A 25,095-nucleotide genomic window follows, 5' to 3' on the forward strand; every position below is an offset into this window, starting at 1 on the left:
AAACACATAGATAGATAGATAACGTTCCAGTATCTTTACCAAAAACCACTCTATCCAGCTTAAACACAATGTGCTTCGATGTTAACTTCTGGCCATTCAGAGAAGCCTGCTTCCTCCTACAAGGTGACAGGGAGAACTAGAAGAGCACCTCCAGTCTCACTTCCAGGCGTGAGACTCAGACCACCAGCACAAAACGGGCTGTGCAGAAGAGCGCCTATCTCTGCGGACCGCACAGAGGCTGGAAAGTCATGAAGATGCTGCCTGGTTCTTAGTTCTGGAGACCCAGCATCTTCGTCACAACTCCCAGCAGCAAAAGAGCGCCCCATATCCTGCCGCACCACACCCTGGGACCTCTGCTATTGCTATTCCAGAAAAATCAAATGCTCCTCAGTTGTTGGCAGAAAGAATGGTTTGCTCCTCATCTGGCCTTCTTAAGCTCAAGCAGGTACATCTGCTTGGAGGAAGCCAGATCACATCTGGAACTCAAGGATGTAAGGAACGTTGGGAAATGTATAGACTTCGGTCCCCTGCGTCCATCAGTGAGCCACAGCACACCCATGCACCACAAAGGGGTTAAAAGTGTATCAAGAGATTCTGTCCTCCAAGCCTTTTGGGTAGTCACAAAGGCCTGGGCAGCCAAAGCAACTTTTGGCCACCTCACCTAGCGCTCCCTTGAAGGGGCAGTCTAGACAGAGTGGGACCTGATAGCTCACCCCTCAGTTCCCAAGAATAAAGATGAAAAGCATTGGCTTTCCCTGTTGTGCTGGGATGTATTGTGTGAAGCCAAGAATGTGTCCAGTAACCCAGACAGCTACTTAAGAAGCCTGCTGCTGGCTGAGCTGCTGACCATATGGACCAGGGACACTCCAGCTGCTGGATAGTTTCAATGGTGAGGTGCAGACAGCTGGATTTGGGGAAGGCCACATCCTCACAAGAACAGCTCGAGATATATGCCCTAAAATCTCTTCTGTTGACTTATCTCTGTTTGCTTAGAGACATCCAAACTAGTTGCAGGGTGACTGCTGTAACAACACACACACACACACACACACACACACACACACACACACAATCAGAACTTCACTATCGTGGAGCCAAAAATAGGATACCTTTTTATTTATTTTTTAAAAGATTATTTATTTATTTATTTGACAGACAGAGATCACAAGTAGGCAGAGAGGCAGGGAGAGAGAGAGGAGGAAGCAGGCCCTGCTGAGCAGAGAGCCCGATGTGGGCTCCATCCCAGGATCCCGGGATCATGACCTGAGCTGAAGGCAGAGGCTTTAACCCACTGAGCCACCCAGGCACCCCAGGATACCTTTTTAAAACACTTTCTGAATTTTGCTCTAAAGACTTCCACTCAAAATTAGAGACATACATCATGTTAGTAAGACCCACTAAGGCTATCCATGTACACTGCCCCCTGGTTTTACATGTACCTCAAGTATTTAGAAATACTTGAGATGAAAAAATTCCATTGCATTTCAAACCCATTTGTATTATCACACAAAAAAATCTACATCGCATTTGTCAATGACAGAACAAGAAGAGCTGTTAGGCTCTAAATGAAATCTTCAATTTTTGAATGGTTTCAAAAATGGTTTAAAATTGTTTCATCAGCTACTTATGTAAACAAAGTTTCTTGTCAATGGTGACGACCAAGAATTCGAAGACCTCATCATTAAAATACCTTGATCGGGAACTGGATATAGCCATTTCAAGCATGCAATTTAATATTTAACAGTTACGTCTAGAAAGCAAGATCAAGTTTCTCATTAAAGTATTTTTAAAATATTTGGGAATTTTACATAATATCAATATTTAAAATCTTCTGTAATACTTTGGGTTTTACTGACTGTCATCCTTATTATAGCATATGAAGACAATATTTTGTTCTACTAAGTGCCAAATAAACACTCAAAATACTCTTTAGTTTAGTGTTATGAAAACACCTCATTTTCTATGTGCACCATGACGTAAAGGTCGGGCTTGGAATGGAGTAGCGAGAGCCACATTATCACATGGAGAACAAGATTTCACAGTAAAGTAAATTTATTTACTTACTACATTAACATTCTAAGCAGAGGATAATTTCTTGGCTCCTTTCCCTTTTAAAATTTAGTTATCAGAATTTATCACATGTACCACCACCGCTGTTGTTCCATCTCATAAAATACCTGCAAGAAATGTTCAGATTATCTATGGTCTCCCTGTGTATGTTACCAAATCATACTCACTCTCCTCTGTACAGCCAGCTCTGAAAACCCAACCCCGTGACCCCTCAGACTTCCTCTTCCCTTTTGCTTGGAGCCTTTTCACATATCAGGTTATCTTTTGGCAAACAATAATGGCATCTTATCTTGTTAAGCAACTTGAGAGGATCGCTGTCTTAACTTCTTCATATCACCCATGATTCTGGGAATACATTAAGTAAGCTCTTCATGGTTATCACTAATTACTACAATGCTGTTTGGAGAATCAAGCGTTAGGAATGAATTGAGATCAATTAATGATTTGTTTTCTAATTATTCATTTCTGAAAATATTAAAAATGTGGATAAAAATCACAATTCTATTCAGAAACATCACTCTCTCTATCTTTATCCCTTTCTTTCCTGTTGTTTTGTGCACATCTATGCATTAAATAAGCTGTATTTTTTTAAATAAAATTTAAATCCTAGTATATGGAGTTGGTATTTGTTTTTCCATTTAATATAATTGTAGGGTTTTCCCCACATCAAGTACATTATGGCACATCCAGATATTTTACAAATATTAAAATGATGTCTTAGGACAGTGTTTCTCAGATTTTAATGAGCATACAAATCACCTGGGATTGTTACAGTACAGGTTCTGGTTAAAGGGTCTTGAGATGGGCCCCAAGATTCTACATTTCTAACAACCTCCCAGATGATCTGACATTCCTGGTCTTGGACCGTACTCAGAGTAGCAAAGGCATAGAAAATATATATATTCCAGTAATGATGAACACACGTAATTTTCAATGTCTGGCTCCTATGCAGTGAAATACCCCACCAATGGAGTGATAAGGATCCTTACAATGCAGGAGTAATACAAATATTTATCAAGTATGTACTATGTATGCATATAGGCACAAGATCATTAAAAATCTAATTACTGGTCAATATCAATAGATATCAATATTTCCAAGACTCTGGATGCATACAGCCGAAGAACATTCCATAGTGACAAAAAAACAGACCAGTGGTTTCCAGGGAACAAAGGGAAAGGCAAAGAGGGAGGTAACTTTTAGGGGTGGTGGGGAGGTTCATTATCTTGACTGTGGGGATGTTTTCATGGATACTTTATATGTAAAATGTTAGAATGTATCAAACTACACTTTAAATATATGCAGTTCATTGTCAGTTATACAATAAAGACTTTTTTTTTAATATGGGGGGAGGGGAGGGGAAAATGTATTCCAGAAAGGTGTTCACGTTCTACCAGCTGCATATGCAAGTGCCTACCTCATCACACCTTCTTCAGCAGTACTGGAATTCTTAAAAGGAAGGAAAAAAAAAAAAAAACACTGCTATTTTAAAAGACAAACATATCTCATTTTTTTTAATGTGCATGGTTTTCATTAGTAGTAGACTGGTTTGTGTTGATCAGTTCTTTACTCATTTTTCTTTTGTTACATTAGTGTTTCTTATCAACTTACAGGATCTCTTTAAATATTTGTCAAAAATATACCATCTTGGGGCGACTGAGTGGTTCAGTAGGTTAAGCGTCTGCCTTCAGCTCAGGTTATGATCTCAGGGTCCTGGGATGGAGCCTCACATGACATCAGGCTCCCTGCTCAGTGGGAAGCCTGCTTCTCCCTCTCCCACACCTCCTGCTTGTGTACCCTCTCTCCCTGTCTCTCTCCTCTCTGTGTCAAATAAATAAATATCTTTAAAAAATCTATTTTTCCCGTTGACTTGATGTTTACCTTTGTGTATACTTGATGTAATTGTAACCTATGTAGACATTTTAAAGAAGCTCAAGACTAAAATAAAAAAAAAAAAATCTTAACACTGCTCCACACACACACGACTCAGAACACAGATTTAGACAGAAAGGAAGTTGAAGTCTTTTCCCGACACCTAATTTCTTTCACAAAGTGGCTCACTTCTTGCCACAGACCGCATCAGAAGCAAGCTGTGTATCTAAACCCATCAACTTCCATCTTTCACATTCAGTCTCTTGTTTGGTTGATACAGTAAAATGGGTTAGTTTCATCATTTCTACAGCATGGAGATAGTGGTACTAAGATACAAAGTATGTTGTGACTTGATCAAGAGTTGTCAGAATTTGGATTTATAAACTCCCATTTTATTGATCCTCTCTCACTGAATGAGAAATAGGTCTGAGAAATCAAACTGGGGCTGTGTGCTTGGGTTTTGTTTTGTTTTGTTTAAGTCAATTGAATGAATACCAGAAAAGGAAAATATATGAATATTCTCCTGGAGGAATAAATTTCTCTATTCTGATAAGACATATATTATTAAGCTGTTTCCCTTTGCTGTACCTGGAGTCTCACAATAAAGAATACTGATTCTAGTAATACTAGTGTAAAAGAGGAATGTGTTTTTTTATCTGCCATGCCAACTGATACAAATGCAAAGAAACTACTTCCCCAAAAGCTAGTTACAAGTCTTCCAGAAACTGTCCAACCTTTTGACCATGAGCCATAATTAGCCACTAGAAGCAACAGATACATGATATTAAAAGAATGAATCTTCATTTCTTTAATATTTTTAATTCTCATTCTGAAGCTTCTAAGGATTGAATCATTTGACCAAAGACACAAAGCTCAGTGCTGTCCAATACGGAACCAGAATCCAGATTTCCTGAGACCCAAGCCAAAGGGCAGTAGAGGATGGAATGATGCCGGCCCCAACCTTTTCTAAATGCAGGTTGGATAAACGGGTAAAATCTCTGACAGTTGAATAGTCCTATGCTGGAGATTTTTTATGACTGACCCAGGGTTCATGTCTCTCTTAAGCCTGATTCAGCTCTCGGGTTCACGCTCCAGCCCTGCCCTATTACCTGCATAGTCGTGGCAAATAATTTATCCTATTAGAGATAAGGAAATGAGGCCCCCCAGAGGATCCTACTCGCAGCTACACCTCCATAGTTAATTAAGGTAACGAAGAGAGCACAGGTGAGTACTTCGCTGGGTTTGGCAGGGAGCAAAGTGTCCAGGTCTGTGTATTTGGGGTATCTTAGTTCATCTGGGCTGATGTTAACAGAATCCCATCAATTCAGTGGCTTATCAACAATAATTTATTTCTCACAGTTCTGGACTCTGGGAAGTCCAAGATCAAGGCGCTGGCAGACTCAGTGTCTGGTGGGGACCCTCTTCCTGACTCACAGGTGGTCATCTTACTGTGTCCTCACATGGTAGAAGCAACAAGGGAGCTCCCTGGGGTATTTTATAAGAGGAGTACTACATTTCATGAGGGCTCCACCTTCGTGGACTAATCACCTCCCAATGCTCTACCTCAAATACCGTCACCTGGGGCTTAGGTTTCAACATATGAATTCAGAGGTGGGGACATACACATCCAGTCTCTTGCAAGGACGTAAAATCATACCAACTTAATATGGCACTCAGGATTCATAAGCGAAACTCACTGTGTCCACAGTGAGTCAAACGCTAGGTAGACAGCTATACCGCAGATATGAACTAATATTTTAATAAAAGAATTAATAAACAATTGAAAAACAGTCCTCAGGCCTGACTCACAACATAGTTCAGCTATATATTTAATCTAAAAGACTTCATGAAATGGTGGGAAATGGAAAGGGGAAAGGAATGATCTCAGCAATGGCGAAAGTGATGTTAGCAATCCGAAGCCTAATAAAGTTGGACTCCCTGACATCTCTGCACGGTCTCTTCTGTGCATCTCTCAGCGTGGCCCACGAACCACTTCCATCTCAAGTGCCTGTTGCCTATGCAGACGCCTGACCCACACCCATTCTGCACATGCTACTTCCATTTCTTCTTAACACACGCTGCAGTTCAAGCACTTGGCTAAACTGCCCACATGGTCAACACTGAAAAATGTGGTCAATGCCCGAGTCCCAGAACAGCTTATGGTAAGAGTGCAGATGTACAGATTTTGAACACAAGACCTGCCCAAGGTCTTGAACACCTCAGCCGCAGCCCATCACAACTAAGGAACCAGTGTTTAATGCATGAAAGCTAAAAAGCAAAAGTAAAACCTACAGCCCACGAATCTGTCAACTATCTGGGACCTAGAAAGAATAGGTATGATTGGAAAAGTGACCCTTCTGGGGTCACCTTCAAAAATGCCAAGAACATTTCTTCCACTCTTAAAGCTGATTTTAATGGTGAACTGAAGCATCACATTCTGCTATGTTGAGCAGTCAGGTGAATTCCATTGACAACTGAATTGTAGTCTTTATTAAAATTCTTTTACAAACTTATGTCTGCTAATAGGAAAAGGCTGCTTTGACTTTAACATGTGCTTTGCAGATTTACATCAGCAGTAAGAAAAGCTTCAGTTGAGTAGAGTTTGGTCTTCAAAAATGTGATTACATCCTTCTTCTCCAGCCTTTCCAGCTCCCAATTATGGACCTTACCAAAGAAAGGGGAAAATCATCAGTTTGCAAGAAGACAATGACATGTAAAATAAAAACTAGTTTTGAGATCCAAGCATATCAAAGTAACATCAAGCCAACTTTAAAAAAAAAAAAAAGAACAAGTGTTATCACTACATTTGTATCTTCAGGGTAAATACCCAGTAGTACAACTGCTGGGTCGTAGAGTAGTTCTATTTTCAACTTTTTGAGGAGCCTCCACACTCTTTTCCAGAGTGGCTGCATCGGCCTACATTCCCACCAACAGTATAGGAGGGTTCCCCTTTCTCTTCATCCTCGCCAACGCCTGTCCTTTCCTGACTGATTAATTTTAGCCATTCTGACTGGTGTGAGGTGGTATCTCATTGTGGTTTTGATTTGTATTTCCCCAATGCCGAGTGATGCGGAGCAAATTTTCATGTGTCTGTTGGCCATTTCGATGTTTTTTTTTGCAGAAATGTCTGTTCATGTCCTCTGCCCATTTTTTGATTGGATTATTTGTTCTTTGGGTGTTAAATTTGGGTGGTAAGTTCTTTATAGATTTTGGTTACAAGCCCTTTATCGGATATGTTACGTGCACCCGCATGTTTACAGCAGCAATGTCCATGATAGGCAAACTATGGAAAGAGCCTAGATGTCTATCAACACATGAATGGATAAAGAATATGTGGAATATATATAAAATGGAATACTATGCAGCCATCAAAGAAAAATCTAAAATCTTGCCATTTACAATGATGTGAATGGAACTAGAGGATATTATGCTAAGCAAAGTAAGTCAATCAGAGAAAGATAATTATCATATGACCTCACTGATATGAGGAATTTAGGAAACAAGACAGGGGATCATAGGGGAAGGGAGGGAAAATGAAACAAGATGAAACCAGAGAGGGAGACAGACCATACGAGACTCTCAATCTCGGGAAACAAACTGAGGGTTGCTGGAGGGGAGGGGAGTGGGAGGGCTGGGGTGGTAGACGGCTGGGGGGCTGGGTGATGGACACTGGGTGGGGCACGTGCTATGGTCAGCGCTGTGAAGTGTGTAAGACTGATGAGTCACAGACCTGTACCCCTGAAACAAGTAATACATTATATGTTAATTTAAAAAAAACAAGTGTCGGGACACCTGGGTAGCTCAGTCAGTTAAGCATCTGCCTTTGGCTCAGGTCATGATCCCAGGGTCCTGGGGTCAAGTCCCTCATCAGGCTCCTTGCTCTGCCAGGGACCTGCTTCTTCCTCTGCCTGCTGCTCTCCCTACTTGTGCTCTCTCTCTCTCCTCCCAACAAACATACAAATAAATTTTTTTTAAATAATAATAAAAAATAAAAAACTTAAAAAACAAGTGTTATCTTATAAATTATTCATATTTTAAAGGTTTAGTATGACTATGTGCTAGGATTGAAGAAAGCTCTACCAGTGAAAATTCTAAAAACTTTAAAGGCCCTCTAATGGGTGCAAAAACTCTTTTCTTGGGATAATCTTCCTGAGAATCCATATAATATCCATTAAGGGAAAAAGTCTTAAATAGTAGCCCATTAAGAGAAACGTGCCATCGTAACCTCAATAATCTGCACGTAATCCACGTTTGGATACAGAAGTACCATAATGAAGATGAGAATTTCACACTTCACCTTATGTGCGAGACCAAGTCAGTGGCCTTTAGACAGACATTCAGACAGAGAAATAGAAATATATATGTAGATAGATTCATTCATAAGGTTCTTGCTCCATACAGAGACATCTGGAAAGGCTGGCCTAGCAAAGCTGCAGAGCTCAGAATCAAAATGAGGTGGGAGAAGGAGGAGAAAGAACTCTCTTCTCACGCCCATCTAACTTTTTCCAGTGACAACCACCTCACAACAGCCTCACACCAGCCCATGATCACACAAAGCTTTAATTCACATCTTTACTTCCCTTGCTCAAGAAACTCTGGAAATTGAGTATCATGTCATGGGTCTTAAGTTAAATAAGAAAACAAATTATTTACATTTTCCTCTTAACAAAAAGGAATAAAATTTACCAAACGTTGCACTTATAAAACTCCTAGTAAATAATAGTTATCCGCTGAGCAGGAACCACTCATGCACAGAAATGTTCTTTTCCAAAGAAAAAATAACTAAGGTACTTACTCCAACACTGCCGACAATTCCTCTAGAGTCATAACCAAGCTCAACCACAAAATCCCCAGCAGAATGGACATCAGTAACAGAAAAGTATTTCGTTTGCATTTTTTTCTTACCAAGATTACGTGAAAACCCATTATTTTCAAATGTCGCAATTTCATAGCAAGGAATCCTCTGGGATGGGCTAAATCCAAACAGTAAGCAGATCTAGGAACACACAGTACAGCTACTCTGAAAATGAAAATGCACAAAAGGAGACCCATTACTAATGAGATCACATCTACAATCGAGCTGCATTCCTCTTTGGAGATTTCAAAGTTGAGTTCTCTCCTGACCACAGTTGTCACCGTTCCCTCCTACCCAACTGCCTCCACCTCCTTGTTACTTGGCCTCTGCAAATACTCCAGTATATGAAGGCTACAGAAACCAAAAGCTTTTAATAATGCTTTACATGATTATCTCTCAACCATCTTTAAGAATGGCTATATTCTTGATGAGCAAAATATCCAAATAAGAAAGCATTTTATGGCCTTCCTGTGTAGCGTTAATCTCTGATCTAAATATAATTATTTATGCTACTAGAAGTACTGATGTAAATAAACCAAATGGCAAATGCTCTTGTGGTACATATTGTCTCCCCGAGAGAGAAGCATTTAAAAACCAGAAAGGAGAGAGCAAATACAAAGAAGAAAACACTAAGAGAAAGGCCAGACTGTTAAAATGATAAAATCTGTACGTTAACGAAACGTGGAAGGTGTAATTTGTTTTTTCATTGTTCTTGGCCTTTTGGAAAGATTAAGTTGGTCGGAGGGAAAACAAGACCTTTGTATCGTTACTGTCTTCTGTTAGACTTTGGCTGTTATCTGAGAAAGCATAAAAGAAATGTCATTTCTTAAAGGAATGCTCATTATTTCCTTACTTCGCCTCAGTACTTTAGGCCGAGAGCTACTGTATTATTAGGCCCAGTACCTGAAAACGAAAAATAATCTTTCATAGAGGTCTGGGAGAAAGCCTTTCTTTCAGGGGGAGAGGGGTAACGTGCATAGGGAGGGTCACAGTGAAAAAGATGGCCGAGGAACAAGCTAGATGAATTCAGAAAAGGGGTAAAGGTTACAGAGTTGGAAGAGAATGGAAAGGCATGAGCGGACAGAGTGTGAAGCCTTACAGGTTTCCAGCGTTTTCTGCCTCTCTCTACTGTAGTTATGTGCACATCCTACGAAGCAATGAGGACAGAAGTTCCTTGGGGTCACAATCCATGTCTGACTCATCTTTGTGTGCCCCGCAAGGCCTACTAGGGCCTTTCCACAAAGACTGAACACGCGGTGTGTGCAACGGGACCTGAAGCATCCGCACCCATAGTTTCAAGCATGTAAACGTTGTTTTACTGTGGTACTCAGCTTTAAAACCCAATCTGTAAAAACTGCCTAGTTCATTACATGGCTCAACTCCAGTCCACTGTCTTTAAGGAACGTCTGCATTTACACCTACGCAGTAGATTAATGGAGGAGAAGTCTCTTGGTATATCACAAGCTCTGCAGAAACAGGTCTTAGTATTGTTACTGCTACTTAATATGAAGTCTTTGAGAATTAAATTCAGAAAGCTCAGCAAATGAATGTATGTCAGCAACCTTTGAATATCTGCAGCAGAAGTTACTGCGTCGGAAAACGGAAGCACTTGACTCCTGTTCATATCCATTCTGACTTCAAAATCTGAAAGAAAACAATTTTTCAAACATTGCTCAAAGTGATATTCAGTTTCAAAATATATACTAACGCTACCAATAATGATAATGGCATCAGACACAACATATGATGAGCTTACGATGTGCCAAACTCCAGCCTGGAGTTTACACGCATCATCTCATTTATTCATCACGGGAACTGTATGAGGTTCCACGACGCTTACTGCCAGTTTATGGACAAGGGAAGGAGGTAAGCACCTCGCGAACACATCACTGGCACGTACAGAGCAAGACTCCCAACCTGGCAGTCCAACTCCGGAGCCAACACTCCACTAACCTGCCATGGAAGACTCTTCATCTTTGCCCAAAATAAAGGAAAAGAAGTAAAATACAATAAAGGAAAATCACAGAGACCCCCATACCGATATGATAATTATGTGGCAACTGTATGTCTTTTGAGAAGTATCCTTCTCCAAGAAGGCTACTTAGCGCGTCTGCCACCTTCACATTTTGATATGTCGTGGATGACCGTGGTGGCAGGTCGAAGTCTATGGCCTTGTGACATGGAATATCCAGTTTTAGGCAAGCAGCCAAAATACGAAGCTTGTGAGCATTGCTCTCGTCACCTTAAAAAAAAAGGGAGAAAGAAAAATATACAGTTAAGAAGAAATATTAATGTTAAGCTTAAGACATTGTATTAATGTACCTATATTGCTAATGATGATTCTTCTCAGTAGGAACCTGTGTGTCTCCCTAGTTCCCACAGAGCCTACATCGGTGCCCGGTATTTGATAATGCTTTAAAGTGTAGAAGCTCTTTGTAGGTGACTTAGTGTAAACTCTTCACTGAATGATGAGCAATGCCCAGGAAGGTTCAAATGCCTTATGATTAACCGAAGGCCAAGCTAGGACTCAAATCCATGTTTCCTGGGTTTTAGAGCTGTTTCCCCCACTCTCACTGCCTTAAAAAATCAGCACGTGCTATTCCTGCTTCACAAGTTGACTCTGGAATTTCCTAACATTGTTTTTAAAAGAATTTAAACTTCTCTATTCTCAGACCCATTACTGAATTTTGTACATCCAGCCAGATACTGCTTTTCTTTGTAAAGACCCAAAGTCAACAATTAATTTCGTTCTAAGAGTAAGTTAAGTTCACTACTGTGGAAACTATCTGAATGCTTGATCTAAAAGCTTGTGTCCTCATTACAGGCCAGGAGTGACAAAGTGATTAGGGCTGCAAAAACTGACTTGAACTCAGCTCCAAAGGTGGTATGTAAGGATTAGGAAATACAAACACCTCCGATCGAGGCATAAAGAACATGGTGAACACGCAGCCTTTGCACAGGTGCAGACGGTACAAATAAAAGGAACAATGGGGATGTGTTTCTGATCCTTGCCTTCTATACCTAAGAGTCGGTCATTAAAGGAGGCTGCATAGGTTTGCTGGCTTGAAGCACCGACCTCTGACTTCACCATTTTGGGTCCTTTCCTCAGTAGTATCTGCATGTTTTAACTAACTCTGCTCTAACAATGACCCCATTCAGAATCACAAGGAAGCTAGCTAGTGGGACTGCCTTATTTCGGTCACGACCGTATGCTGACATCATACCTGGTATCAGCAGCTCCTTGATGACATCCTTTTGGAGAAGTGGATTAATAAGGGCCATGGGGAAATGGTTCATCAAGCAAAATGAACATACAGCATTCAGTAGATTTTCAGAAGAGATGTTGTGAAGATAACCGGTCAGAGAATTAACCATAACTTCTTGGAACCTTCGAGGGAACAAAGAAAAGTCAGCTTTCAAATATAAATAGAAAACAAGGTTGTGGTAGGGAAAGTGGGGTGTCAGAAAACCCATGGCTTTAAGGAGTCCAAAGAAAGGAAGTGAGAAAATCAGACTGGTAGTATCCGCATGTCTTTGAGGTCAGGTGCCTATCTCACAATAAATATAGGTTCTCAATAAATCTTAGTTGGATACTGCTACATGTCTTGTACAGAGTAAATACTTCATAGGCTGTGACCCATTTAATTACTATTAACACTTTATGGGTAGGTATTCTTCTCATAATAAAGATGAGTAAACAGGTTCAGAGAGGTTGAGGAACTTGTCCAAGAACAACCAGCAGGAAGAAGCAGAGACAGCATTGGAATGCAAGTTGTCAGGCTCCAGAGCCTTCTAATCATTCTCCTGAATTTTTACCATGAGTATGTCTGTAAGGTCTGGAACACTCCCAGTTTTACCAGCAATTAAAATTCTGTAGCTATCAATATTCTGATTTAAAAGAACTTCCAGCCTAATCCTACCATGCAGAACTAATGCTCTACAGTATGGCACGGCAGTTAAGCATGGATGAAGAGAGCGAAGATCCAATTACGCGGGGTCTCTTGCTCAGGGTGACATGATAATAAATGGCACAGACAGGCTCTGAACCCAGGTTAGGCTTAGGACATAAGCTATCTACAGTTCTGTAAGAAAAAAACGAACGACATGCAAAGGACAGTGATGGCACACAGGAAAGGAAGGAGACAGAGCAGCTTTGCGGATAAGGAGAATTTCAGGACGTGGAAAAGATGCAGTGAGCCCTTGTGCACGACGAGGCTGTACAGGAAATGGCCTCAGGTCAGCTGGGAGGTCCCATGGGCAGCAGCGGATGGCTGAGGGACGGAGTGGGAGGCCGTGATAGGATAGGGCAGGACTGTGGGAGTTACTATGGGAAGAAGGGAACAGGCCCCAGAGACAGCAGTGAGGCGAGAAAGGGTGGGCGGCAGAGGACCGTCTTTGGAGACTGGGGGGGTAATCACCTCTCGGATCTTCTCATCCCACTTCTGTATCTCCTGCTTTAGTTAACACTCAACTTTACATCCTTCCCTGCACATGCTCTACTGTTCTTTCCTCCCTGACTTGAATATGGTGTCGCTTCTGCTCAGAATCTTCTTTCCTGCTTATCTGTCTGTGGTTGCCTCCTATCTCCCCACCTTTGAGGATCTGCTCAGGTACCACCTCCTCCAGGCAGCACTGCTTGGAGGTAGCCGCACATCACCAGGCTAGCGTCCTGGAGCATCCTTCCTCTACTGTCATATATTCTGCATAAAATCTATCACTCCAATTTTCATGCTGTCTTTAACTACCAAAATCTGTGCCAACCTCACCCATTACACAGAATCCTGGCAAAAAGGACTATGTCATGGGAAGCCTGGGTGGCTCAGTTGGGGGGGGCATGTGACTCGTGATCTCGGGGTTGTAAGTTCAAGTTCCATGCTGGGTGTACAGATTACTTAAATATCTTAAAAAAAAAAAAAAAAAAAAAGGATTGTGTCTTACTCGTCTTCATCCTGAGTACCCAAGTACTTGGTATAGGTTTTCTGGCTAAATAAACCAATTTAGATGAGGAAGACACAAAGGAGAGAATGTCTGTAGAAAAAGATGAAGCAAGAGTAAGGATGTACAACAAGTTGTATCCATTAAATATGTACAGCTTTTTACACGTTAATCATGAGATGAATAAATAAAAGTGGTTTTAAAAATCATTTCATACAGTTTTTAGTAAATAACTGATGGAGGAAGAGGAGAGGGAAGAGGAAGCAGGAAAAGAGAAAGAAGAAGAAGATCTATGGTGACCACAAGTAAGCCACAGATGTTCTGGAGTTCAGGAGCACACTGAGGCCCAGAGATGCAAATCTGGGATTATCTACGGGGTGGTAAGTACAGATCATGAAGAAAAAAAGAACTGAAGTAGTGACAGTTGAAAAGCTAAAATGTTTTCTTTCTTGGGTTTCAAACCCAGGAATATACTCTGGATTTATCAGACCCTCTCTCCCAGAAGCCACCACATAAATAAAATTATTAATGTACCACATGTGGATATACAATGTGCTAAGTAAGCCAAATTTTCTACCACTCTCTGCTAATCAACTTCTCAAATGCTCTGAGTTAGCCTGCTTCTAAAAATCCACCACTGCAGCCGAAGACACCATCATCCTCTCTCTCTCCCCTGAAGTATTCCTTTGGTACCTCCATTTACTGCCTTCCTCTGGAAATCCAAGGCTTGACTCCTTAAGTAGTCTGGAAGAACAAGGAACATGATGCAACAATGTGGACCATGCTGCGTCTTGGGATGGCCACAGTGAGTTGAAAAACTCGTTAACCACCCAGTGTTTGTTCTCCTAATACCATGGAATCCATGTGGCTGTTCCTGGAGTTCTACTTACTACTCAACTTGACACTGTCAAGAAAGTACTAAAGGTACATGGGAGCCAGCCTCAGAAGAAAACCAATCAAGGGGAACAGAAAGTGACGGAATTTGGGGGATACTTGGAAGCCTTCATTAGATGCCTATTCTGTGCCAGGTCTTGTGCTAAGTTCAGAATAACAAGAATCTGGGTCTGACTCTGGAGAGCTTTCCAGCTGAGAAGCAGACACAGGCTTTCTGACAAATAATCCCAGCTCTGTGTCAAGGTTCAACCAGAGATTCATATAAGGTGTGACAAGCACAGGGGCTCTGGAGGCAACAAGCAGGCAAGGCACAGGAAATGCGGCACAAACCAAGTTCTTCAATACAGTGCAGGCTACGGTGGGCAGCTGGAGGCCAGAACTTCTTTGGGTACATACTCCAAAGGGAGGGTGTGGGACCCAAACTCAATCGGATCTCCTCTTTTAGAAATCCAAATCCTGATGGAAACCCCAAGGACAGAATGCAACTAAAGTCAAGTCACTCAACGGATGACGGAGACGGTCTGTGACTCCTGCCACTGAGACCCTCGGAACTGGTCTAGTTTATTCCTGTCATCCTGTGACTACCCTGCAACTCTTTTACACAGATTCACCCACTTAATCCTCTTAAAGACTCAATGTGATTAGGAGTAACTCTTATGTCTTCTCCCCATTTTAACAAATGAAGAAACCCAAGCACAGATCAGTGGCTTGCCAAAAGTTAAGTAGCTTATGAATGGCAGAGCCGGGCTTCAAACCTGAGTAATACATCTCCAAGGTCTGCGCTTCTACAAAAATGGCATCTTACATATATTTTCTTTCATTTTTAGTGAACTCAAATTGATCCAGAGAGGTAGAAAAGATGTTCTGGGTGGAAAGCAGAGGTAGGAAAGAGCCCAGCATGTCTGAGGAACTGCTGTATTTAGTGGTAGAAACGCAAGGTTATGGTTAAAAATGAAAATTATAGAAAGCAGTAATTTGGGACCAAATGAATAGTCACGGTCAAAACTGAACTATGGGGGCGCCTGGGTGGCTCAGTGGGTTAAACCGCTGCCTTCGGCTCAGGTCGTGATCTCAGGGTCCTGGGATCGAGTCCCGCGTCGGGCTCTCTGCTCGGCAGGGAGCCTGCTTCCCTCTCTCTCTCTGCCTGCCTCTCCATCTACTTGTGATTTCTCTCTGTCAAATAAATACATAAAATCTTAAAAAAAAAAAAAAAACTGAACTATGAACTTAGGAGCTGAGGGAATAAGCTAGGAGAGTTTCAAATGAAGACCTAGGCTGAATTAACAAATAAAACCATAAAGAACAAAGAAACAAGTAAGACGACCAAAAAAAACACAAACAAACAAACAAACAAACAAAAAACAGCAAAAAAACCTTCACAAATAAAGACTACCAAGCCTTGTTTCTTGGTACAGGTGGCAGCCATGGATGTGCTCACTTGTAACAATGTATTAAGCTTATGATAATATGTAACCTTTCCTTGAAGTATGTTATGCAGCAATAAAAAAAATTTTTAAAAGAACAAATACATACTCTGAGGTCTGGCATTTGTAGAAGTGATTGAGAGAAGAATACACATGAAGAATACAGATAATGCTTTTCATGTTTAGAGAGGCAGGATCAGCTATCACTTTCTTCATGAACACGTCCATCAGATCAGTATGTCGAAAGCCAAGGTTTTCAAATAAAATGAGGAGAAAGATAACCTTTAAAAAAGAATGAATTGAGGGAAAACATTTTAATAATTATAGAATGCTACCAGTAATTTTTTTTAGAGCTCAAAAAATTAAAACAGCAATAGAACTGTCTGGATGAAGAGAATATTCCCTAAAAAGAAAAATTCTCTTTTCCTCACAAAATCCATTCCAGCAATTCCTGAATTAGATATTAAGTTAATAAGCAACCCCTTTTTATAAATGAGAACCAGGGCATACAATGGTTTCCATAATTCCATCTCATTTAAAAATAAATCCTTTCTTACAACATCAGATCTAAAACTACCTTAATATACAATGGAATATTACTCAGCCATCAGAAAGGATGAATACCCAGCTTTTGCATCAACATGGACGGGACTGGAGGAGAGTACGCTGAGTGAAATAAGTCAAGCAGAGAAAGTCAATTACCATATGGTTTCACTTATATGTGGAGCATAACAAATAGCATGGAGGACATTGGGAGAAGGAAGGGGAAAATGAAGGGAGGAAAATCCAAGGGGGAGATGAACCATGACAGACTATGGACTACAAGAAACAAACTGAAGGTTTTAGCAGCGAGGGGCGGGGGATGGGTTAGCCCAGTGGTGGGTATTAAGGAGGGCATGGATTGCATGGAGCACTGGGTGCTATACACAAACAATGGACCTTGGAACACTACATCAAAAACTAATGATATACTGTATGGTGACTAACATATCATAATTAAAAATACCTTACATATACTTTTTCTAAGGTTTTTCAAAATGACCAACTCAACTTTGAACTATTCTACATTCAAAACATGTAAGAGGTAATTCAAAAATTTCTATACTCAATATTGAGTTGTACAAATGAGAACAGAGATTAAATATACTGTGATTAAATTAAAATTTCCAGTTCACTTCTCATTTCCCTCTTGGAGACTCTCACTATTAGTATTTCTCTTTCCAAAACTGATTTCCATGGTAAACTCAATATGCACCTTACCCTCCAAAGTAAAGTGAACCTAGGGACTGAACACAATTACCACTGTTTCAGGACAAAAAGAAGCTTTTACCAGCTGCTTCATTAGATGTTTCTAATACTAATACAGCCCCCAAATTTAAAGGTTCTTACTCTGGAAGAAACAAAACAACTTTCCATAAATAAAAGATAGACATGGTCACTAAGTAATGACATTTTACACTTCAAAATGCATAAGCCTATCACATCATCTGTTTTTAAAAAAAGAAAAATAGAAAGATAGAAATAATCCTAATTATCCAAATTATCATGCTATCTTTTAAAAAACAAACATAAGAACAAACTTTGGACAACATAGTTTCTCTTTCAGAAAGATGGTTAAAAGATTAAATAATATATTAACAGGAAACTCCTAGACAGAAATGATAAGGAGCTATTCTTTCAAAAGTCATTTCAACATTGGAATATTTTGGTCTCTTAACTGCTATAAAGCTGATACAGAAATACCCAGAATGTTAAATGAATTGATCTGCTTCTTGGAAGTTTCTGAGGCTTATTCTAAACTGTTAACAAACTTACTTGCTTTAACTTCCAGATGTCAATAGTCGTAGCCACATAATCTGCTATTCCCTTAAAAAGATCTAAATTATGGTAACGGAGGTCTCTGCAAGACTGCAATATGTTGATGAGTACTTTAAAAGGACACCCATGGATATTACCTTTAAAAATGAGTTAAATAAACAAACAAAAATTACCACACAGCTTTGAATGTAAAATCCAAGATACTCTACACTCAAAATGTTTGTTTCTTTAGAAAAATATAGCACTGCATTTTGTAAAAGACAAACACAAAAAAACTAAAGGCAAAATTAAATTTAGATCTAATCATATCATCAGCTATTGTCTGTATAACAGTAAAGTTTTTAAAACAAATACAGTCCAGAACAGTAGGTCAGATGCTAAAAATCATGAAAGAAAAATTCCCCTCACCTAGGACCATCTTACTGCATTCATCCAGGAGAACAACAGAGCGGTGATTCATGGCAGCTAATGCCTCAAACATGTGCTGGCTATTCAAATCAGAAAATTTGTCTAATTCTCTTAAGGCTTTCATCTAAAGAAAAACAAACTTCAATTTATAATCTCTGGAAAAGTAAATTAAACTTTTATTTTTAAGTAAAAAGGAAAAAGTTTGAGCAAAGTGAAATATACAGTGAAATATACAAAGAAATATACAGGTCAAATATACACATTTATATATACAGGGGCACCTGGGAGGCTTAGTGGGTTAAGCATCCAACTCTTGCTTTCAGGTCAGGTCATGATCTCATGGGTGGTGAGAGTGGGCCTGGTGTTGGGGCTTGACACTCAACGAGGAGTCTGCTTGAAGACTGTCTCCCTCTGCCCTCCTCTTACTCCCACATGTATTCTCTCTCTCTCTCTCTCTCTCAAATAAAAAAATAAATCTTTAAAAATATGTACCTATTTATATATACAAATAAATACAAATCTACTTCTATTACTTCACTCTAGCAAAATTGAACCTGAAAGCACAACAAAGTCTAGGAACTAAGAGCAGATAATAAGAAAAAAATTTTTTTTTCAAATCTTACCCACTGTAAGAAAATTCAAAATGTGTTTACCTCCAGTTTCCTTTTAAGAGCAATTGGTGCATCTTTTCCAACACATCTTATCAGAGCTTGTAATGTAAAGACATGTTCTATTTTCCAGACTCGCTGATCAGCTAGTATCCTGTAATTAAACACAATAAATACCACAATCCTAAATTCTGAAAACCAGAAGAATTATTTTAGAAGTCATATGGTCGAGCTCCTACCTCTAGGCGAGGAAGATGGACCCTACAAAAATAATCTACCTGCCCAAGGAAATGTAAGTAGTTAAAGATTGAAGACCAACCTAGCACTATTTCCTCTCACATTATTCTACTATCATGAACAAACAAACCACATCAGGAGATTATAGTAAGATATCCCAATGCATACGCAAAGACAAAGGAAATTAAGTCTTATTCTCACTGACCTATGACATTAGATCAGTTGCATTAATTTTATAAATTATAGAACTCAAGCTCTTTTTGGGCCAGGTCCTTATCATGTAATCCCACAAAGTACCCAAGTAACTGTTATGAGCTGAATACATGTCCATGTGCTCCCAGCCCACATCAGTTATAAGATCAATTTAGAATTCAACACCACTCATACTTTTTTTATGGTGGACCCTAAAAGAAGCATTATTTCTAGTGATCCAGAATCAGGATTTTAAGTTTAATAAGGTATTAAAGACTCTCCCCACCCAAATAAGGCAAGTCAACTTTCATTGTAGTTTTTTATTTGAGATATACACAGAGTCGAGAAAGCCACATGAAGAAAGCACAGGAGAGTGCTTACCGCAAACCTGCTCGAAGAACGTCCACATTCTTACATGGCTCCATTGCCTCTAAAATAGCTGACAAGACTGAAAGACATTTCTCATCACACTCATTGATACGTTCCTATTGAAAAAATTACAAAAACACTGCAGATAAGCCTATTGTAGACTACCTCACCTAAGCAAAAGCACTGAAGCTTTCAATTAAATGATTAAGTATCAAACCAATAATTCATAGCCCATAATAAACATCTTTGAGAAAAAAATTTCATATGTAGTGAATTTTCCAAATAACCAATACACACTTTTACCTATCAACACATTTTTTACATTTACCATTACCACTGAATACCCACTTGATAAGGATTGCATTCCTCTGCTTCTGAAATAACTTTTATCAAACACAATTTTTACTTCTTCTTAGGACTCAAGCTCAGCATGAAGACAAGGGGTAATTTGTCCATTCCTAAGAACCTTAGACAGCTGTCCTCATAACTTCTCTATATGCTTTCCTGGCATGAAACTGTAACTTCAGTTGTGAATCTTCTGATCCACATCTGCTATCCATTTTACCACCACTATCTGGGTATCAAGGGGAGCCCAGGCTCCGATTTCTTTCGGATCTCTTGGGTTGAGGCACTTATCTAGATTCTAGAAATGGCAAAGGGCATAATTCAGAAAGTGAATAGTAATAACACAGCTTACTTAGTGCTCTACAGTTTAATCACAACCAATTCATACACCTCACAAGAGTAGTTGTCATCACAGGTGGGAAATTTGGGCTGAAAGAGGTATGCTCTTTTGCTAAAATGGCGTGACTAACAAGGCACAAAGTCTCAGGTCAAAATCAGGTACTAAGTAGAAATGGAAAAGGCTGAAAGAAAAAGAAAAGAGGGTTTCCATAGCAATTCACAACATCCCATCAATATCTGCTGTGAAAGAAAGACTGTTTGGCTAAAAGGCAAATTCACTAATGACTTACTGACCTTTCACCTTTAGCTAAAATGTCTTTACAACATTCCAACAGGTCAATGAGACACAATCATACATATATATATTCTGATTCCAAATATTCACTCATACCGGACCAATGCAAGATGCTATGCTGATTTAGATACCTGTCCAGGATCTAGTAAAAGCATTAACAACCAGGTAGTGACTTATTATAATCACTTCTAAATAACTACATAGGGAATACAGTCTACCAAATAAACATGGATATATTGTGTGGTTTAAACGCACACACATAAAAATTCATTCTTATGAAGGACATCTAGAAATCACAGTAACGTAAAAAGCTAAAGTTAAAAACTCATATCCTTAAAAACTTAATTTTATAATAGGACAGGACTATAGGGGTGCCTGGGTGGCTCAGTGGGTTAAAGCCTCTGCCTCCAGCTCAGGTCATGATCTTAGGGTCCTGGGATCGAGCCCCATATCAGGCTCTCTGCTCACCGGGGAGCCTACTTACCCCTCCCCGCCTGCCTCTCTGCCTACCTGTGATCTCTGACTGTAAATAAATAAATAAAATCTTGTTGGAGGGAAAAAGGATAGGACTATATATGAGATTATCCTCAAGAAATTTAAAAATTATTTAATTCTGATCACTGAGTCTAGAAATCTGAGATGTCCACCCTTAAAAGGTAAATTATTACTTCAACGGACTATCATTTCTTCATCACATCTGGTGCTTCAGTGAGAACAAAGAGGACACGGACTCCCTTGCTCGAATCTAAAAGTGGCTCTTTTAACCAATTTCACCCTTCCTCCAGTCCATTTCTAAAATATAAAGTTGAACATGTAAACACTTTGCTTAAAATACTTCAATGGATCCCCCAATGCCCATATGATAATTCCAAACTCCTTATGAGGGCATAAAAGGCTCTTTATGATTTAATCCCCCTCCTCCCATTTCTAGCCTCAGATCTTGCTTCTACACCAGGAACTGCTCCTCCCCAGTCAGAATTACACAATTTGTTCCCTACTCCCTCAAACACATAACCCCAGAAGTCTATACTTCAGCACCACTAAACTACTTTCAGCTCCCCAAACCTGCTGAACTTTTCTTCTGGATGGAGAGGCAATCCTCTTCTGCAAATACTACCCCCTTCACTATCCATTTTTCACTCACAAACTGCTGCTCATTCTTTGGATTCAACTTGGATATTATCTCCTACTGAGCTTAAATCCTTGTTCTACCATGAACTAGGGGTTTGTTAATTCACCCAGCAAATTAAGACATACAAATATATTAACAGAAAGGTAAACTTGGGCAGGTTATTTAACCTAAGCCTAAATTTCCTAATCACTAGTAAAATGAAAGCAACTGTTTTAAAAGGTACACTGAGGATTACATGAGGCAATTCTGTTTTCGAACTATATACATATATCTCTGCCTCAAACTCTAATCCTGTATCCTCCTCCTGTCTCCTCTTCCCACCATAAAGGGGAAGAAGACTTCTAACTTCTTCTAAGTTAGAAGTCGGTTATACACTTCTACAAGATAGTATTTTCTTTCACTGTGCTAGAAGCTCTCTTGTGGCCATTATATTGTCCATAATTATATTCCCTTGAGCTCAGGTCAGTTCCTATAATCTAGCAAATGTCAGACTTACTAAATGACATTGGTTAGTTTTGCAATTGCCTACAAAATATGTCTTCTCCTTTATAAGGACAAGAATCACGTATCCTAAATCTCTCTAGTGACAAGTGTAGTAAATTGATACATAATTGACACGAAATAAATGTTTACCATATAAATAAATGAATTCACTAGCTGTTTGACTTTAGCCAAGTTGCTTAACATCACTAAATCTGTTTCCTTATCTGCAAAACTGAGGTAAACATTGACCTGGCAGGGCTACTGAGAGGATTAAATAAGTAAAAAGTGTAGGTACTCAATAAATACTAGTTCTCCCCTCTTCTCTCTTACCTTCAACTAACCAACCTTTTCTTGTATATTTGATATCTCTCCTCATTTTAGTTTATTACTATTAGTCACCTCTGGCAAAGAAAAATGGTGCAAGCTTTCATAAATTTCCATAGCAAAAGGAAGGAAAGACCTGGTTAACTTATGGTCTCTAAATCATATATATGCAGAAATAAATATAAACTACCTATTCCACTAATAATTTCTTCCAAGGAGGATACATCTCTATTTCCCCCTCATTCTTTTAAGATGTGCCAGCCGTGTAAAGTGATATTTACACCTCTTTTTGATTTTACCTGGACCACCCTCAGCAAAGTCTGTATCAGCAGAGTGTTCTGAGGAATTCCAAGCTTCACCATAGCATGAAGACTGAACAGCAGGTGGTCATAGTGCAGGATCTTGGATTCTCTCATCATTTGTTCACACAGCTGATTAAATGCAGGGTGGTTAAACATTAGTTGCTTTTCAACACGCTTCTGGTCATCAGACATCCGTTTAGCAATTATCCACATTGCTGAAAAATAGTTACTACTGGGAAATGTAGGTTGTTCTGAAAACTTATCTAACACATCACTCAAAGAACTACACTCCTCAGATAGCTTTTTATTGTTGACAGGGGTTGGTTTTGTTTCCTTGGTGAGCACATCTTCACTGGAGGCCTTATGATGAAATGCTGCCTTGTTCAGTGCATTATCAGAGTCAAGAGAGTGTTTTGAATCAAATGACAGTCTTCTAGGACAAAGCGGTCTGTTGACTGTAAGGACTGTTTCAGTGCCTATCCCCTTCGTTTGAAAATTATCTCCTGATTTAAAAATTAAGGCATCCTGAAACAGATGTCTAGCAGATGACTGCACTCCATTACCAAAGTCACTTAAAAGAAGGTTTCTTGGGTTCCAGTTTGAATAAACAACTTTTGGTCTGGAAAATCCCAAAGGATACAGCCTTATTGTTCTGCTTGTAGGAACTAAAATACTGAATTGTCTGAGGTTCCAAAAAATGGCACCTGCTCCGTTATTCATTGCGCTATCCACTCAAACACTTTCAAATCACTTTAAAGTAGTCTCTGATGCAATATCACTTCAAGGAGGAGTGAAAGAGAAGAAATGCTGTTGTTTTCCTGTAGGGAAAGGAGTTATAAAAGGAATAAAAATTAAAGAGAAATTTTTACTTAATGAAATGAAATGAACTTAATAGACACCGAAGTAGGAACCTATGGAAACTTTAAAGATTAAAACGGTAAAACTACTAAGGGGCACCAGGGTGGCTCAGTCGGTTAAGCACTGCCTTTGGCTCAGGTCATGATTCCAGGGTCCTGCATAGAGTCCTGCATAGGGCTCCCTGCTCAGCAGAGAGCCTGCTTCTCTCTCTCCCTCTGCCTGCCGCTCAGCTTACTTGTGCTCTCTCTGTCAAATAAATAAATAAAATCTTAAAAAACAGACAAAAAATAATAATAATAATAACAGTAAAACTACTTTACCAATATGGGCTTCCTCCACTTCTCTGGGAGAAGCCAGGTTACCTTGGAAGTAGTCGTTGTATAAATGAGTTTAAAAAATAAATAAAGTGAAATTACTGGTGAAAAGTGTTCCCACAAAGTTTCTTAAGAAAGGGATTTTATATATGATCTCTTTGATATGAGGAATTTGAGAGGGGGGTTAGGTTGTGGAGGGTAGGGAAGGGAAAAAAATGAAACAAGGTGAGATGGGGAGGGAGAAACACCTTAACAGACTCTTAATCTCCTGAAACAAACTGAGGGTTGCTGGGGGGTGACGGGGGTAGGGAGAGGGTGGTTGGGTTTGACACCGGGGAAGGTATGTGCTATGGTGAGTGCTGTGAAATGTGTAAGCCTGATGATTCACAGACCTGTACCCCAGAGAAAATAATGCATTATGTGTTAGTAAAAATAATTTAAAAAGAAAGAAAGGAATTTTATGTTACCATTGCTTTGGAGATGCCTTCAATGAAAAAGTTTTAACGTTGACGAATCCTTTTTATCATGAAGATTTAGCAACAGCAAACCCGGACTTTAAGAATATGGACTGGGACAAGTGAACCGCTGAGGAGAGGAAGCAACAAACCAAAGTGATGCTTGCACGCGGCCTGCGATTGGGAGGGTGACACAATCGGCCAGCATCGCCAGATCTCCTGAAGTGTTAGGAGATAATACTTCCCAAGGTGGGCCACCCAGTATTAACCCACCTCCCTAAAGTTAAGGTCCAAGCAACTCCTGAGACTCTTCTCCAAAGGCAAGAAGTCTAAGGTGTAGCACAGCAAAGTGCTCCGCCTATTCTCGTTGCCCACTCACCTGAGGTCAGAACCCCGTGGTCTATATAGGCGCAGCCATGACAGCTTTCCTGCGAGAGGGACGTATCGCGAGATTTTACGGATCCTTTATAGGTCAAAAAGCTTACGTTCGCGGTAGTCGGAGAGGTTTGCTCAGAGAGAAGAAAGTTTACCGAAGAGAGCGACTAGTTTCCTTGGGTTCAGGGATA

At 39.8% G+C, this 25,095-nt stretch overlaps 2 protein-coding genes across 3 annotated transcripts in view; one reads left to right on the forward strand and one right to left on the reverse strand.

Annotated features, from left to right (window-relative positions):
- The window catches only part of PLEKHM3 (pleckstrin homology domain containing M3), a 1,279,556-nt gene that overhangs the window by 1,075,088 nt on the left and 179,373 nt on the right, over window positions 1–25,095 (forward strand). The window lies entirely within an intron of this gene.
- On the reverse strand, window positions 6,330–25,028 carry FASTKD2 (FAST kinase domains 2). Of its 2 annotated transcripts, XM_082690015.1 has the most exons (13): window positions 24,909–25,028; window positions 24,542–24,659; window positions 22,900–23,720; window positions 19,695–19,798; window positions 18,930–19,038; window positions 18,277–18,400; window positions 17,866–18,005; window positions 16,160–16,332; window positions 12,022–12,185; window positions 10,836–11,039; window positions 10,360–10,441; window positions 8,848–8,962; window positions 6,330–6,606 (listed from the first exon to the last, which is right to left on the reverse strand). In XM_082690015.1, the coding sequence occupies exons 3-13, from the start codon at window positions 23,620–23,622 to the stop codon at window positions 6,487–6,489; spliced, it is 2,058 nt and encodes a 685-aa protein (XP_082546141.1). In that variant the 5' UTR covers window positions 23,623–23,720; window positions 24,542–24,659; window positions 24,909–25,028; the 3' UTR covers window positions 6,330–6,486. The 2 variants fall into 2 exon arrangements, with proteins under 2 accessions (XP_082546141.1, XP_082546140.1); XM_082690014.1 differs by lacking the exon at window positions 24,542–24,659.

The sequence above is a fragment of the Mustela nivalis genome (assembly GCF_964662115.1).
Source record: "Mustela nivalis genome assembly, chromosome: 11".
Taxonomy (NCBI): Eukaryota; Metazoa; Chordata; class Mammalia; order Carnivora; family Mustelidae; genus Mustela; species Mustela nivalis.